This window comes from Canis lupus, chromosome 7 (genome assembly GCF_003254725.2).
Source record: "Canis lupus dingo isolate Sandy chromosome 7, ASM325472v2, whole genome shotgun sequence".
Classification (NCBI taxonomy): domain Eukaryota; kingdom Metazoa; phylum Chordata; class Mammalia; order Carnivora; family Canidae; genus Canis; species Canis lupus.
The window spans coordinates 40,427,358-40,443,326 of NC_064249.1; the positions used below are offsets into that span (position 1 = coordinate 40,427,358).

The following is a 15,969-nucleotide window of genomic DNA, read 5'->3' on the forward strand; positions in this document are numbered from 1 at the left end:
TCCCCTGGGGGCAGACTGTGGCACCTGCTCCTCCAGAGAATTTCTGGTCGTAAACCAGGGTCAGCACAAAAGCCATGCTGCCCAGTGTATGTCTTCTGGATCATGTCCCTCAGCTCTCTGCCACCAGGGAGCTGTATCCAGGCAGGTTAGGAAGCCTCTGGAAGAGCCTAAGTGTGGGAGGAGCAATCCCCACCCTGAGTTGGGGGAAGGTGTGACCCATGTGTGATTCAGCCAGTGCAGGGGACCCCTATGGTCAGCAAAGTGACGCCCTGGACCTCAGAGACTGCAAGATTCGCCACAGGCTTGTTTCCTCTGCCTGTGGGTGTGAGAATGAGAGGCTGTCCTGGGTCTGGCCTGGCCTCCTTCCCCTCAGTGTGGCTTCTCAAGGTCTGCAGGGACGTTGGTCAGGAAAGACTAGTTGCCTAAGAGGCCTGACCTGGACCTGGCTCAGGTGTGCCAGCATCCAAAACGTGGGCTCGTCAGATCACCTCAATGGTCCTGACATCCCTCATCTGTGAAAGGAGCCCCGCTGCCCCTCACAGGAAACATGCTTGTGAACCAGAGAGATCTAGACACATGGAGGCCTGGTGACATTAGCCCTCATGCTGCAGGATGGAGGAAGAGACAGGATTAGTATCTGGTTTGTAAGTGTCCCTGTGCTAAGCCAGCATGGAAGGTAGCTGGCTGATTCTCGGGGTCCCTGGCCAGCAGGTCCTCGGGGCTCCCTCAGGGCCCCCCTCCCCACCCCAAGCTGTGGTTTCCACAAGCAAACAGTCCTCACCCAAGAGGGCTTGACCAGGGCTGTGGGGATGGGGACGGGGACGGGGACGGGGACGGGGGCAGAGCCACTTGCTGCCCCTCCCCCTGAAGTGACCAGGGACTGAACTGCCCAAGTCTGGACTCCATCCCAGGGGTTTGTACCCACAAGGCTCAAGAACGCCCTGGGAAGGGATCTCCCAACAGTGGGTGGGAGTGGGGACAGGGCTGAGGGCTCTCTGGTCTGACGGGGCTCAGAGCGGGTCGGGGGAACCCAGACTGGATGTGGGGACTTCAGGAAGCCACTTGGTGGGACAGGACAGGGGCTGTAAGGCTGAAGTTTTCAGACTTCCTTGTTAGGAGTCCAGACCCTGACTCTGGATCTACTGTGTGACCTCTGGCAGGTGGGACAAACCCTCAGGGCTCAGGGCTCACATCCGTAAAATGGGTGTTAGTCAACACGCTGACACCAAAAGTGCATGGTCCCCCAAAGAGTCCTGGGATCCTCCCTTAGGATGTGAGGGTCTGAGCAGCTAAGGGGAGCCTCGGGGTGGGTTAGTGATGGAGCTGCTCCCCTGAGGTCCACAGAAGACCAGGGTCCTCAGAGGTTGCAGGGAACCCATCTGGGAAGAAGAGGCTGTGCCTGATCCTCAGTAGGTAGCTGGGGTCTGAGGCTGCTGAGCCTGTGACCAGAGGAGCCCATCCCTCTGCACCCCTGCCTGTGGCGGAGTGCGGGCCCATGGCCGGCAGAGCCTCCCAGGGAAGTGCTGGCTGGGGTGCTGCTCCTGGGGGGGCTGTGCCCTGTGCGTGGGGACAGGGCGGGCCCTAGGGTGCAGACAGAAGGAACACGGCCATAGGGGCTGCAGGTGGAGGGTGGTGGACACTTCTCAGGAGAGCTTGGTTCTCGTGCTCACAGCTTCTTCCTTAGACACCCGGCAGTGATGCTCATAGAAACTCAGAAAGGGGGATCCCTGGGTGGCGCAGCGGTTTGGCGCCTGCCTTTGGCCCAGGGCGCGATCCTGGAGACCCGGGATCGAATCCCACGTCGGGCTCCCTGTGCATGGAGCCTGCTTCTCCCTCTGCCTCTGTCTCTGCCTCTTTCTCTCTCTCTCTGTATGACTATCATAAATAAATAAAAAAATTAAAAAATTAAAAAAAAAAAAAAAGAAACTCAGAAAGGAAATCTGACTGGTTAAATGGTGTAAAGACAGGACAGGCCCAAAGCAGGAGAGGCCCCCTGTCCTTGGCTCTAGGATGTGCCTCTGTGCCTGGCCATCGGCTAGTGCTGGCAAGCAGGGCCCGGGGCTGTTCGGGAGCCCAGGGACACAGGTCAGGGGCCCTAGGGGGGCAGACTGGGGAGGTGAGACCACCAGGCTGCTTGTGAGCACAGAGTTGGGGCCTCCCCTGCACTGGGGCTCCTAGACGGGGCTGTTCCTACATTTGCTCTGCAATGATCTCCTGAGCCCACTGCAGGAGCTGAGGTAACAGGAGAGACCTGAATGGGCTAATCTACTGGACAGTGAGGTCCCAGGGCTAACAGTTGGCCCCGCCCTAGGGGTGCGGAAGAGCTTAAGTTTCTTTGAGTGAAGAAGTTTTCATCCTCTCTTCCTCTGTGTTCTAGATGCTTCCCCAGCCTCACTGTAGAACCAGATGGATCCAGCAGGGAGGCAGCCTGCCATGGGCCCCTGCTCAGGGGACCCCCACCTGGGCGGGACCTCCTGGCTCCTGGGACTCACCAGCCTCATCCTCCGTGAGTGGCCCGGGCTCCCGGGGAGGGAGGACCGCCGGGGGGCAGGGAGGCAGGAGCTGCGGGGCTGTCTGGTGTCTCTGGGGAGGAGCAGAGGAAGCAGCCCTGTGATATGGAGCACACGCGGTGCGTCTGGTTTCCAGCCCCGGGGGCAGCGGAATGAACACAGGAGCTTCTGCCAGAGGCCAGGCTGGGAGCCCTGACCCTGGCTGCCTGGCTGCAGGACAGAACCCCCAGCAGGGGTGAGGCCAGGGGAGCCCATAGCCCCCTGGGGAGAGGGATGGATGAGACCAAGCAGGGGCTGCAGGGACCCAGGGTGGGGATGGGCACTGCGATGCTCAGGGGACCGGGCAGCCCCTGCAGCTGCTGTGCCCGGGCAGGGACGACCCAGAGCCCAGGGCTGAGCTGGAGAAGAAAGCAGGTGTCCTCTGGCTCCTGGGGCGACATGAGGCCTGACTATGGTGACATTCTCTTGGAAAAGGAAGGAAAGGCGGCCTCCAGAATTCAAGGGGTCTGTGCCCCTGCTGCATGTGAGACTGTGCCTGGAACAGGAGACTGAGGACAGCTCCAGGTGGGGGTGCCCTGGGGAGTCAGGAGGGAAGCAGAGGGGGCCCCCGAAAGGAGACTGAAAGAAGGTCTGTGCTAACCAGAGTGGGATTTTCCAGTTCTTACTTCATCTGATCATCTGCTTCTATGTTACAAAGTACGTAAGAGCAAAGGAGAAAACACTAAGTTATGGAGGATTTCTGAAATCACTGGGCCTCTGTCACAGGGCAATGATTCTTTAGAAAATGAGTTTTGCAGCACATTTAGACCCTTTTAATGAGTCAACTTCATGTCAACAATATGTGGATTTTATCCTCTTTTCCATTTTATTGAACTGGAGACATAAGGGAATTACATAGTTTCCTCCATAAAGGTCTGGTTTGGAGGATAAAGAAAGTTTAAAAGAAAGAAAGAGAAAGAGAAGAAGGAAGGAAAATGGAAGAAAGGAAGGCGGAAAGGAAGAAGGAGAGAAGGAGAAACGGACTAAATTTTAAGCTGATTGTTCAAAGTTAAATTCCATCTTACTGAAATGAACTCTGCCCCGCGAGCGCACAGCCACCCGCCCCCGGCCTCTGTCCTCTCTGGGATCAGCACCTGTTGCAGGTCTGAGAGCTCTGGAGCCTTCTCCCGTCCTGAGTGGGCTTCCAGCGTCCTCAGGCTGAGGCTCCCCGTCCAGGTTCTGGGCAGCCCCTCCCCTGAGCCTGAGGGCTGACCTCCTCTCTCCCGGGAGACCCCAGAATTGCTCAGATCCTGCTGACCAGACAGCAGAGGTGGGAGAGAGAAGCCCCTGGGCAGGGCAGGGGAGGGTGCAGGGGAGGAGACGGGTGCAAGGCAGCTCCCTGTGGGGAAGAACAGGGCTGGGGATGGGGAATTTGCTCCAGGTCTGCTCTGCCCTGTGTGACCTGCACAGGTTCACCCCGACGGAGCCCCTCCTCGGGGAAAGGCCCCCTGGAAGCCCCTCCAGCTCTGATGTCCCGGGACTGGGTGTCTCCTCCTGGTTGGGACTGTCCTGGAGCTTCTCCGAGGCCTCTGCTCTGTGTCGTCCTCCTGTCCTGTCCTAGTCCTGGTCCTGACAGGGGCTGATACCCGGGGATGCTGTTTGGGCCCTTCAGAACCAAGACCCAGGACTTTCTGGGGTCACATCCTCAGTCCTCCAAGGAGGGAGGGGTGATGTCTCCCAGGCCCCCTGACGATCCCCTGGCCCTCTGCTGTCCCTGCCTCTGCTCCTCAGAGGGCTGTGCCGACACCTGCTGAAGGAGTCTGACTGCTCCCCAGTATGGGGACCCAGAGGTACAGGGCATGCTCAAGACGGAGTCACAGGGGAGCCACGATAGGCCCCCAATGAAGATCCTGGCCAGAGCAGGTCAGGCCTTGCCCAGATTCCCTAGTAAACACCAGCTTCTTTCTCCATGCACCCCTGGACTGACCCCTCTGACCAACACTGGGGGCTCAGAGAGGGACATTCTGTGCTCAGGAGTCCCTGGGAACTGCCCTGGGGCAGGTGCCAACCTGGAGACTGACCTGCTGCCCCTCAGGAGCCCACTGCTCAGGGCTCTGCAGGAGTGTGACCGAGGAAGGACATTCTAGGCCCCCTGGGGTCCGGCTGGGGACACCCTGTGCTGGTGGCAGGCACAGCAGAGCTCACGCAAAGATCACCGGCATCCCCACATTCTCTGGTCCCTGGCAGTTAGCTGGGTCAGGGGACGAGTGCTGGCCAACAAGCAGGAGCAGAGACCCCGCTACTCCTGGACAGATGCAGACACCCCAGGGTGACTCCACTGTCTGCCTTTCCTGCTGGAGCCCCAAGGGTGCAGCTCCCAGGGGTGGAGCCTCCCCCAGGGGGACAGATTCCTCCCTCTGTGGGGTGAAACCCCTGGTCCTTAGACCCTGAGCTCCTGGAGTGTGTGTGACAGCAAGGCAGCCCAGCTCAGCCTGACTGTGGGCGTGCCCGGTGGTGGGGGGTGGGACTGGGACCAGCTTCGTCAGAGTCTCTCCTCCATTTCTTTTCCAGTCTCCCCTTTTGGTGGCTGTCACCTGCTAGGGTGGGACCAGCCCTCCCTTGGCCCCTTGACACAGGGCAGATGCAGGTTCCATCTGGTGCAGGTCATAATCTAGGGGGGCTCGGCTGGTCATCAGGTTCAGGGATAGAAGTTCAGGTCCAGGCTGGAGCTTCAGGGGTCAGGGTCACCGGGAGGGGTGTTTCCAGGCTCCCATGAGCATGAGCTGACTGGGTGCACTTCCTATGGTCTCTGGAGAGAGGCCTCACTCCTGCCTCCTGTTACCAGAGGCAGCCCTCACCCCTCCCCATGTGGGCCTCTCTCCAGGGCAGCCCCTAACATGGCAGAGGCCTTCGTCCCAGCGAGCAGGACACAGGGTGACAGCGAGATGGAGTCCACCTCTGTGTGATCCAATATGCCTAAGGGTTGTCCACCCCCTTAGCAGCTCCCAGCTCCCCAGAGGGGGCTCACTGGCTATGGCTCCCACCCCAGGGGAGGGCTCCAGGGCCTGTGGGCAGGAGGGGTCTCTGCAGCCCCGTGAGCAGCTGCCTCCTGCAGAAATGCTCTCGGTAGGGACTGAAAATGTGTCAGAGCTGTTGGTCCGAGTCCCAAGCATTTCACCCTCTCCCTGTGAAGGGTCAGGACCCTGCAGGTGAGCAAGTTCATGTGACCTGGTCAAGGGGACGCTGCCCTGGGACAGGCGTGATTCCGGCATAGCTTCAGACTCATGCACTCTCCTGCCTTCCAGGAGTCACGGAGCACATGGGAGGGATTTAATGGCAAGATGGGTTCTGGGCTTTTCTCCTTTATTCCTCCCGGAAAACCACCCTCACTTCCTGTGCCCTCTGCCCTAGGCGTCTGCAGCACTGGCACCCAGCGTTCTGCAGCCCATGGTTCTGGAGTTGAGGATTCTGGAAACCCCGTTTCCCTGAAGGGGATGCAAGGAGCTTCTGTGTTGTTTCAAGTGCTCAGAAACCCAGACTTGCCTGCAGGAGTCGAGCTGGAGAACATGACCTGGGGGATCTCCTCCGGGGCAAACTACACAATCCTGCTGCAGGTCTCCCCTGGGGCACGCGATCCAGAATGGGTCAACTTCCAGGACAAGTTCCAGAAGAGGGTCCATGTGCTCAACATTACGACCCTGAGGATGAACAACCTGACCCTGGAGGACACTGGGCTGTACCGGGCTCGGGGCTTCTACTCCAGAGGAAGACAATACGACCAGGATTTCCACCTGACTGTGTATGGTGTGTAGGCCCCTCCCCCAGCCCCAGAGCTCACCTCCTTCCTCTGTCCCTGGAGGGTCCCCGCGCCCGGCTCACAGGGCTGCCCCCAGACCCCAGCCTTCAGACTCTCTCTTCTCCCCTGGAATCAGATGCAGGGTGTTCGCCACAAATGCAGGCAGAGCTGAGAGTCACCCCAGGGATGGAATCACTTTGGTGCTTCGGGAGGGGAACCCCTGTGGCAGGAAGTGGGGATTTTGCCTTAACACTACAGTCCCCACAGGACTCAGGGTCCTCAGGCTGTCCCTTAGCTGTCTGTGCCGCTGGGACAGGTGAGGACACCTCAGGGGCTCACCACACCCCACCTGAGGGTCCTACTGTGCTGTCGGGCAGGAGTCAGACCCCAGAGCCTGTGCCTTGAGGTCTGGGTGTGGGCAGGGCTGTGCTCCTCTCTGGAGGCTCCAGGGAGAATCCATTTCTTTTCCTGTCCCCCCTCCTGGTGGCACCTGCATTCCCTGGGTTGTGGCCCTTTCCTCCACCTGCACAGCCAGCACTGCTGGGATGAGTGCCTCTGGCACTGGGTCCCTCGGACCTCCTCTCCTGCCTCCTTCTACTTGGGAGGACCCTGTGATCACATGGGGCCCATCAAGACATCCAGACCATCTCTGGTTTAGGCTCAGCTGGTTAGCAGCCTCAGACCACCATTGACTTGGAATCTAAGACACCTTCAGGTTCTGAGGGTCAGCACGTCAGCATAGCTGGGGTCACTCGTCATGAAGTAGGATCCAGACTCCCACGTGTGGTTCTCCACCCTTTCCCCCGATCCCCTTTTAGCCTCAGCCCGAGCAGCTCACTCACAGACTCCACTGGTCCAGCTCTAAACCTCCACAGATAAGGAGTGCACATGGCAGTCCTTTCTCAGGATCTCAGGGAGCATCCTGCTCTCTCCCTGCACCCCCCTCTGCCCAGGGAGCTGTCTGCTCCAGAGAGAGTGGGAGCCTCAGGTCCCACAGATTCTAAGGATCTGTGTCAGCCTGTTAGCCTGTCCCTTGGCTTCACGGGTGGAACCAAAGTTCAGTGCATATTCCAACCACACAGAGGGTGGTCTTTCCTAGGGGGCACCAAGGTGCCCCCCATAACAGTCTTTCATGGTGGGAACATGGGACCTTTTTCAGGGCTTGGGCATCATTTATCCTGATAAATCAGGCCCTAGACTTCTCTTTCTTCTAGGGGACACCTCACTTTCTTTAACTAATTAGTTGTGGGTCAGTGGGCTCCAGCATTTATTTTTTCACGTGATAGTTTTAGTCTTTCTCAATCTACAGAAGTCCCATAGAGCTGAACTCACTGGCTCCATCCTTATGCACCTGCTGTATATTTGGTCACTTCTGTGCCATCTATAAAATGCTTTCACCATCCTGAGGGGGAGGAGGCCAGAGCTTCAGGGAGAGTCCACAGGACAAAGCCTGAGGTGTGATATTTTCCACTCTCATGACCCTCTGTCCTCTTGTCCTTCCTGCCGCAGAGCCCCTGCCCCTTCCCCAGATCAGGACCACGAATCTGTCCATCACCCCAGGCTGGTGCAACGTCACTGTGCAGTGTGACGCCCCGGGAACCAGGGAGGACCTGACCATGTCCTGGGAGAGCAGGGGACTCCCCAGGGAGCTGGAACAACGAGAGGCCACAGGACCAGCCCCCAACCCCTGGACCCTGGCTCTGAGCCTGCCCCTGAGCCAGCCCAACGCCAGCCTCACCTGTGTGCTCAGGAACCAGGTGGACCAGAAAACTGCCACCTTGGACCTTGGGGACATCTGTGGCCACGGTGAGTTCGTCCTAAAGAGGGGAGGGGCTCATGATGCTCAGGCAGCCCTGGGTGAGGGTTTTCGGGTCTGTCCCCTTGTTTATGGCACCACCTGCCACCTGGTCACCCCATATAGAATCTGGCAGGTACTTCCACCTGCTCTGTCCTTGGGTGTCCCTCTCGGGCTACTCTCCCCCCACCCTCACCTCTGCTGGTCCAGGCAGCACGACCCAGCACGGACCTCTGCCCACCCTCATCCATCATTCCCTGTGTCCAGGGTAGTTTTCAGGAGGGGAGTTGGGGGGTGTCAGGGGTCTGTGCCACCAGACGGGGTATGAGCCAGCGACTCCTTCAGGATTGAGGGCTGGGGGCTCCTCTGCCCGATTGTGGGCTCACGGACACAGGTCACCCTACATGCTGGCCTGGGTCCCGGATGGGCCCTGCTGTCCTCAGCCCCCAGCCTCTGGTCAGGCTCCTCCCTCTGCCCTCAGCCCTTCCAGGTCAGGATCCTCACTCCCCCTACTCTGGTCAAGGGACCCCTTGGCTCCAGCTGGCTCTGGGCCCTGATACCCGAGCAGTCCCCGGGGCCACCACTGGGGGCAGGTTCAGCATGAAGAGTGTTTGACCCGGCGTCTGGGCGTCAGGGGCTCAGGCCTAGGGGTACCTGCTGCCGTCCTGCCCTCACACCTGCCTCCTATCAGGAGCCGCCAGGGGCCCCCACACTGAGAGTGAGGCTCTGGGCCAGGATGAGCATCCTCTGCAGCCCAAAGCCCTGGACGGCAGCAGCCACGTCTGCTTTTCCTGTGAATTCCTGTCCCAGCTCGGCCCCAGGCTGTTTGCTCACAGTCTGTGTTTCACTGAGTGAATGAGAGACCCGGTGCCCCGTGTGCCCCCTCGGCCCTACCACCTCCTCCACCAGCAGCTGGAGCCCTGCTGCCTCAGATCCCCGATCCCAGGGGAGCTCATCACTCAGGGACCCAGTGGACCCTCTGGAAAGAGGCCCCTGCCTCCCTCTCACCCTCCTACCTGGCTCCTCCCTGCTTGGTCCCCCTCCCACCTGCCCCAGTGGGTGTTGGAGCTCCAGGGCTGGCAGGTGCCCCCCTCCCTGTTCATGGCCCTCCTTCCTGGAAGGCCACACCCACCCTGCCTGTCTGCTCCCTGCACTCCTCCCTCAGGTCAAGGTTTCCCATCACCTCCTCCAGGAGGCCCTCCCTGACCACGTGTGTACAGGCTGGAAGCTCCTGTGCCCTGGGATGGCTCTGGCTGGCTCCTTCTGGCACCTTCTCACCCTCCTCCCACTGAGGTGTCCTCAGAGGTGGGCACCATGTCCTGTTCCTCTCAGCACCCGGGCTTCATCAGGAGCTCGGGAAGTGTTGAGTGAAAGCACCTGCCATGCTATTCCCTCCTCAGCTTCTGAGAAGGTGCCTTCAGACATGTCCACGTGCTGGGCAATGGGTATCTGTCCTCTCGGTGCTTAACCTGCTCCATCTCTCTGTGCAAGGGAAGCAGATCCACAGGGACAGGCTGATGCCTCCCAACTACTCAGCATCCTGGGGACTGTTGTAGTCCTGCTGCTGATCCTGGGAGCTGGACTGTTCCTCCGGAGGACACGAGTGAAGAAGAGCCTGGAGCCTGGGAGAGGCAGGTTGCACTTCTCCTCCCCGGGCCCACACACCTCCCTCCCCTGGACCCTGGGCTCCCTTCCTCCTGCCTTTACTGCTCAGGGGATGTCCCTGCAGGAGGCTGGTGGGGGCGGCCATGGCCTTGGGGTCATAGAGGGGAGGGTACAGGGTCCAGGGCTCAGACTCCAGCTCCTTCTGTGTATGACACAGGTGTAGGGTCACTGGAGGAGCACAGGGACCCTGATGGTGGCATCCACTATGCAGAGCTCAGACAGCAGGAGTCTGGATACAGCAGGGACCAGGTGAGGCTGGGAGAGGGGGCAACTGAGTCTTCCCCTTTCCCTCCGTGCCCGGGTGTGTGCTTGTCAATCCCCATCATCCACAGGGTCTGACCACTGTACCCCTGGAACTCTTTCCGGACAACACAGTATTAGCTACGAAATTCAATTCGGGGCCCATGCAGTGCTGAGTGATTAGGGGAGGTCATCTCAGCAGCACTGGGTCTGGGGGGGGGTCCCTCTGAGCCTCTCTGTCCCTCTGCTGTTACAGGAAACACTGTCTGCATTCCAGGGTAGGGGTGCAGCTCGTCTAGAAGGGAAGAAGCCTCTCACTACTGTCTACAGTGAGGTCCGCAGGCCAGGAGTGGCCCTGATGAGGATTTAATTGGAAGAAGCAGGAGAATCCAGCCCCCCGGGGACACCTGTCTTGGGACCATGATGCCTGTAGCCTTGGTCTCACCTCTTGCTCCTGTGACTCCTCTGACGAGGGACTGGCTGGTCCAAGCATCAGCTAGTGTCTATGCTAAGTGGTTCTGCACACGTTCACCATGAGACACACACAGTGGTAGAGCAAGAGGGAAACTGAGTCAATGTATTGGTACCAACATGTTCCAGGTCGGCTCAGCCTCAGCCCGGACACCCCTGGATGGACTCTGCTCTCCTCCTCATCTATAGGACAGCAAACTACCTTCGGACCCTCGCCCCCTGGACGCACCACTGTGACTCACAGCCTCCCACCGGGACAGTCTGAAGAGCAGCCCGCGGTCAGGCTGGGCCGAGAGCTATTCAGAGACGCGATGCCTCCGTGGCGGTCAGCGCCGGCTGCGTGCTGCTCTGTGGCCCGCACTGCTCTGACCTCGTGCAGGCTGGGACCTCCCGGGCCTCGTGCACACGCCATGACGTGGGGGTCTTGTGCACAGGGTCGGGTCAGTAGAAGGAGGCCTTGGGGGCTGACTCTGGAGGCCGCGCAGCTGGGAGCGCTGGGCCGGGACCCAGCCCGGGGATCGGGGCTCCAGGCGCGGCTCCCCAGCCCTCGGCTGTCTGTCCCGAGTCCTGGCAAAGCTCCCTTCTGTCCTGTCCTGCCGCAAATGGCAGAGCCTCCTACTGTTCAGGAAAAAGTGGAAGTTTCTGGGTCCTACCAGTTAGCTTTTAACAGGCTGTGTTGATTGACACCTGCCTCCCTCCTTCTCCTGCCTCCGGGAAGGATGTCCTGGGGTCTCAGTAGGACTTTCCCCTGCACTCTAGAGACCTTCCCTGGGGACGAGCCACCCGTGCACTCTTCCTCAGAGCAGAGTAACTTTTTGGTTTTTTTTTAATGCCATTTGCAATAGTAAAACAGCCAGAGGCGAAAGAGGAAAACGGATGACAGACAGGGACACACGTGTGCCCTGGAGCCGGGGCCCAGCCACAGCCTGGCTCTTCACTTGCCCCACACCCAGAGGCAGGGGACGGAGGCTTGAGGACACGAGAGGAGCCGAGTCCCCGGGAAGGCCAGAGCCGTGGTCCCCGAGAGCTGCGGCCCTGACCGTCCACCTTAGAGGCTGCAGGAAGGGAACCTCAATGCTCCACGATGCAGACAAACCCAGGGGATGAGACCTGAGGCTCCATAAATCTCTCAGTGGATCAGTCCTTCCACTGCGCCCCCATCCAGGTGCAGTGGGGGGACCCAGGAGCCTCGGGCACCTCCACTCCCTCTGCCACGTGGCTCCCTTCTGAACCTCCACGTTCGAGGGCATCAGTGGGACGGACCGACGCTGGGTCTTGGTCGACTCTCCTCCCACAGAGACTCTCTGAGCCTGTAAAGTTCCTGCTTCCTGACTTGGTTTGCGAAAGCGAACGGATGGAGCGTGTGTGAGGATGCATCTGTCCTCTGCTTGCTCCCCCTTCTCAGCTGCCGCCCCCCGGTGCTGCTCACCAATGCTGCTCGCGCTCAGGGCGGCCCTAGTCCCAGGGCTGTTTCTCCCTCAGAGCCTGCGGCAGCCTGAGGGCGGAGGGCGGCCCGGAGCCCCGAGCTGGGGGCGGCACAGGCGTGCCTGGGCCCGCTGGCCCTGGGCTCGATGGCCTTTCTGTCCTTCAACACTGACCACGAGACTCTTTCCGGAACACGACTTGGTGTCAAGCAGAATATGGCAGTGCTGGCTTCATCATGGACTCGTTTTGTAAAGATTTTATTTATTTGAGGGAGAGAGAGAACAAGCATGTGGGGGTGAGGAAGAGGGAGAAGCCGACTTCCCCTGAGGGGAGAGCCCAACACAGGGGGCTGCATCCCAGGACCCTGGGATCACGACCTGAGCTGTAAGCAGATGCTTAACCGACTGAGCCACCCAAGCGCCCCCACGATGACTCACTTTTATTAAAAATCAAAGTTCACTGAATTGAGGTACTGTGGTTTATTTCAAAGGATAAATTCTAGGACTTTCAGTTGGCTCAGTTTGTAGAGCACCTCACCCTTGATCTCAGGGTTGGGTTCAAGTCCATATTTGGTCTGGAGGCTATCATAATTAATTAAGCAATTAAAGGATTAGGCGCCCAGTGGTTCATTAGGTTAAGCAACTGACATCGTCTCCTGTCATCATCTCAGGAATCTGGAATTGAGCCCCGCACTGGGCTCCCCACACAGGGAGAGTCTGCTTGTCCCTTCCCTCCCCCCACCCCTATTGTGCTCTCTCTCCCACTCCCTGAAATAAATAAATAAATATTTTTAAAAATAGAAAAGATGCTTTTTAAAACAATCGAACTTTATTACATCACATCATTGTATTAAAGTGTAGGTCCTTGAGGTCTGTGAGGAAGCAGCCCTGGACATATGTGTGCTCCTGTCCTCCAGGCAGGACCCAGGATTGCTGGCAGAAGCCTCCAGAATGCAAGCTCTCCCCCAGCCTTTCATGGGATTGGACTGGGTCCTCCTCCTGTATGTTTCGTGTGTCCAGAAGTTCTCATGGAACATGAACACCAGGAGCCTGGATCCCACAAGGACTGTGGCCCCACCTTCCCTCTAGTGGCTGTTCTCAGTTTTCCTGAGAGCTGGAACTCATCCCTGTTCAGAGCAAAGAGTCTCTTCTGTAGTCTGTGTGTCCTCGCCTCATAAATTACTTCATATGAGAGAGACAGACAGACACAGACAGACCCGCAGGTGCACCTGTCACCTGCCTGCTGGGGGAGCTCCTGCCTGCGCCTTCACTACCTTGTTGGTCTCTGGGAATTCCCTCAGTCCCACCTTGTCCTGCCCCCGGGCCACCTGCCTCTTCTTTGATCATGCAGTTCCCTGCTCAGCACCCAACATCGCTGTGGGGATCCTACTGTCTCCTACGTCAGGGGGTTTTGTCTGGAGGATGAAACCCTGCCTCGGTGGCACCTGGGCAAGTGCAGGTTCTGTCTCTGCAATCTTTCATCCCTCAGCCCCGAAATCGTAAGTGCCCGAAAAATGAAATTAAAACTGAGGAAATAACCACAAATACAAAAGAGCAGTAACAACAATGATTTTGCTATACTTTTTACAATATGTGTCCTGCAACCTTGCTATCATCACTCATCAGATCTAGGACTCCTTCTCACACTCTTCTTCCTCCTTTTTCTTTTCCTCCTGGTCCTTCTCCTCCTTCTTCTTCTTCCTCCCTCTTTTTGTCAGTTTCTCATGGATTTTCTAAGTAGAAAACCATGTCACCTGAGCATAAAGATAGATTTAATTAATCCTCCAAATCTGTATGCTTCTAACTGAATTGCCTAGTCTTCCATATTAGCTGAGATTTCCAGTCCAACCCTGAAAAGGATGGTGATAGGGGTCATCGGGCTTCATTTCTCTTCTTTGAAGGAGAGGTTTCCATATCTCACCACTAAGTATGCTGTCCGCAGTGGTATTTCTGGGGATGATCTTTATCAAGGAGCTAAAGTTGATAAACAATTCCTAGTTTAACTTGAGTTTATTATCACGAGTTGGTGTTTGGGCTCAGTCACTTTTGGAGTCAAGGAAACCAATGAAGAAATGAATTTTGTAGAGAACACCAATTAGGCAACTAATACTCATCTACACAGGTGGGCTGGTCCTCCTGGCGTCCTAGAGCACAGAGTAGAGACCACACTCTATCCTACCCACACAAATACCATGTATACCATCCAAGCAACCAAGAACAATTTAAACCAACTAGTTTACAGCCAATGGATTCGTATCTCTTTTCTACACATATGGGAGGCAGAGCAGACCCAGTGTAGTCCACGTCTCATAGTCCAGGCAAAGGAATGGCTCCCAAAAGGACAAGCCACAGAGTTTCAGGAGGAAACCACTAGGCTCGAATATGGTGCATCCACCCCCTGGTTCCATGGCTCTGGAGTGTTTAGCAACAAATGCTCCAGCTTCTTCATGGGTAGAATGGAGACACGTGGAAGTGATAGGAAGGGGGACTCCACAAATACTTTGGAGTCAACAGGACACACAGACGGGCAGATGTGGGGTACTCAAGGAGGAAAGGTCTGATGTGGCCCCTCAGGATCGGAGCCTAAACATAGTTTATGCTATGAGGGCATTCTGGGGATCAATAGGAGTCTCCCGAAGCCCTGGGGGTCACTGGCCCCATATTGGCCCCGTGACTCCCCAGCAAGTTCTGAGCAGTTCCACATCCCCACTGTGCTGACAGCTCGAGCTCAGGGCCATCCAGCCCTGTGTCCAGGGGACACACAGGGATGGGTGGGGACAATGACATTCAGCCTCTGGTCCTCGAGCATCTGGTCCTAGAGCCCACGCTCCCTGGCAGCAGACTGTGGCACCTGCTCCTCCAGGGGGGTTTCCAGCCCGAAGCCAGTCAGCACAGAAGTCATGCTGCCCAGTGTGTGTCTTCGGAATCAGGGCCCTGAGTTCTCGGCACACCAGAGACCACACTCCGGGCCAGTCGCGTGGTTCCGGAAGCGTCTGAGTGTGGGAGAAGCAAGCTCCACTGTGAGCTGGCCTGGAGATGCAGGCCTATGTGCGACATAGCCAGTGCAGGGGAGGCTGTGGTCGGCAGACAGCTGCTGTGGACCTCACAGGCTGCACACATGCAACCACAGGCCTTGTATCCTCAGCCTGGGGGTGTGAGAGAGACTGAGCTGGGTCAGGCCTGGCCTCCCTCCCACTCTATGTGGCTTCTCAAGGTCTGGGAGGAACTTGGGTCTAGAAAGAGCAGTGGTCTAGGAGGCCTGAGATGTGAGCCTGGCTGTGCCCCATGCTGGGGCAGTTCAAACTGTGGGCTCTTCAGATAACGTCAATGGTCTTGACTTCTTCATCTGTAAAACAGGTAGTATTTCAGAGCACCGCCGCCCCTCACAGTAAACAGGCTTGTTAACCAGAGGGACCAAGACACATGGAGGCCAGGTGACATTAGCCCTCATACTGCACAGGACATAGGAAGAGACAGGATTAGTATCTGGAGTCATCAGAGTCCCTGTGCTGGGCCAGCATGGAAGGTCGCTGGCTGGCCCTTGGGGTCCAAAGCCAGCGGGTCCTCGGAGCTCCCTCCTGGGCCCCCCACCCGAGCCCAAGCTGTGGTTTCCACAAGCAAATAGTCCTTATCCAGGAGGGCTTGCCCAGGGTTGTGGGGACGGGGAAGTGGGCAGAGCCACTTGCTCCCATCCCCCTGAAGTGACCAGGGGCTGAGATGCCCAGATCTGGACTCCACCCCAGGAGTTCCTTCCCACAAGGCTCAGGCATGTCCTGGGAAGGGATCTCCCATCAGTGGGTGGGAGCAGGCAGGACAGTGCTGAGGGCTCTCTGGTCGAGGGGCACGGAGAGGATGAGGAGAACCGAGAATGGATGTGGGGACTTGCAGGAGGCCACACTGTGGGACAGGACAGGGGCTATGAGGCTGGATTTTTCAGATTCCTCGTTAGGAGTCCAGACCCTGGTTCAGGATCTGTTGTGTTTGCACACAAACCCTCAGGGCTCAGGGCTCACACCCATACAATGGATTGAAGAGCCAATAAGCTGACACCAAATGTGCATGGCTCCCAGCCAGGCCTGGGGATCCTGT

The 15,969-nt window shown here is 57.9% G+C and overlaps 1 protein-coding gene across 1 annotated transcript; it reads left to right on the top strand.

The window, feature by feature from the left end:
* Positions 1-2,366: 2,366 nt before the first annotated feature.
* Positions 2,367-8,408, top strand: LOC112648164 (uncharacterized). The gene is made up of 3 exons (XM_049112979.1): positions 2,367-2,506; positions 5,901-6,293; positions 7,795-8,408. The coding sequence occupies exons 1-3, from the start codon at positions 2,407-2,409 to the stop codon at positions 8,406-8,408; spliced, it is 1,107 nt and encodes a 368-aa protein (XP_048968936.1). The 5' UTR covers positions 2,367-2,406.
* The last annotated feature ends 7,561 nt before the right edge of the window (positions 8,409-15,969 follow it).

What these genes read in the sequence shown, in the direction of transcription:
- LOC112648164 (XM_049112979.1), top strand. Translation starts at nt 2,407, where the DNA reads ATGGATCCAGCAGGGAGGCAGCCTGCCATGGGCCCCTGCTCAGGGGAC. An exon ending in ACTCACCAGCCTCATCCTCC is followed by an intron (nt 2,507 to 5,900) that starts GTGAGTGGCCCG and finishes CCTCTGCCCTAG; the next exon opens with GCGTCTGCAGCACTGGCACC. An exon ending in TTTCCACCTGACTGTGTATG is followed by an intron (nt 6,294 to 7,794) that starts GTGTGTAGGCCC and finishes TTCCTGCCGCAG; the next exon opens with AGCCCCTGCCCCTTCCCCAG.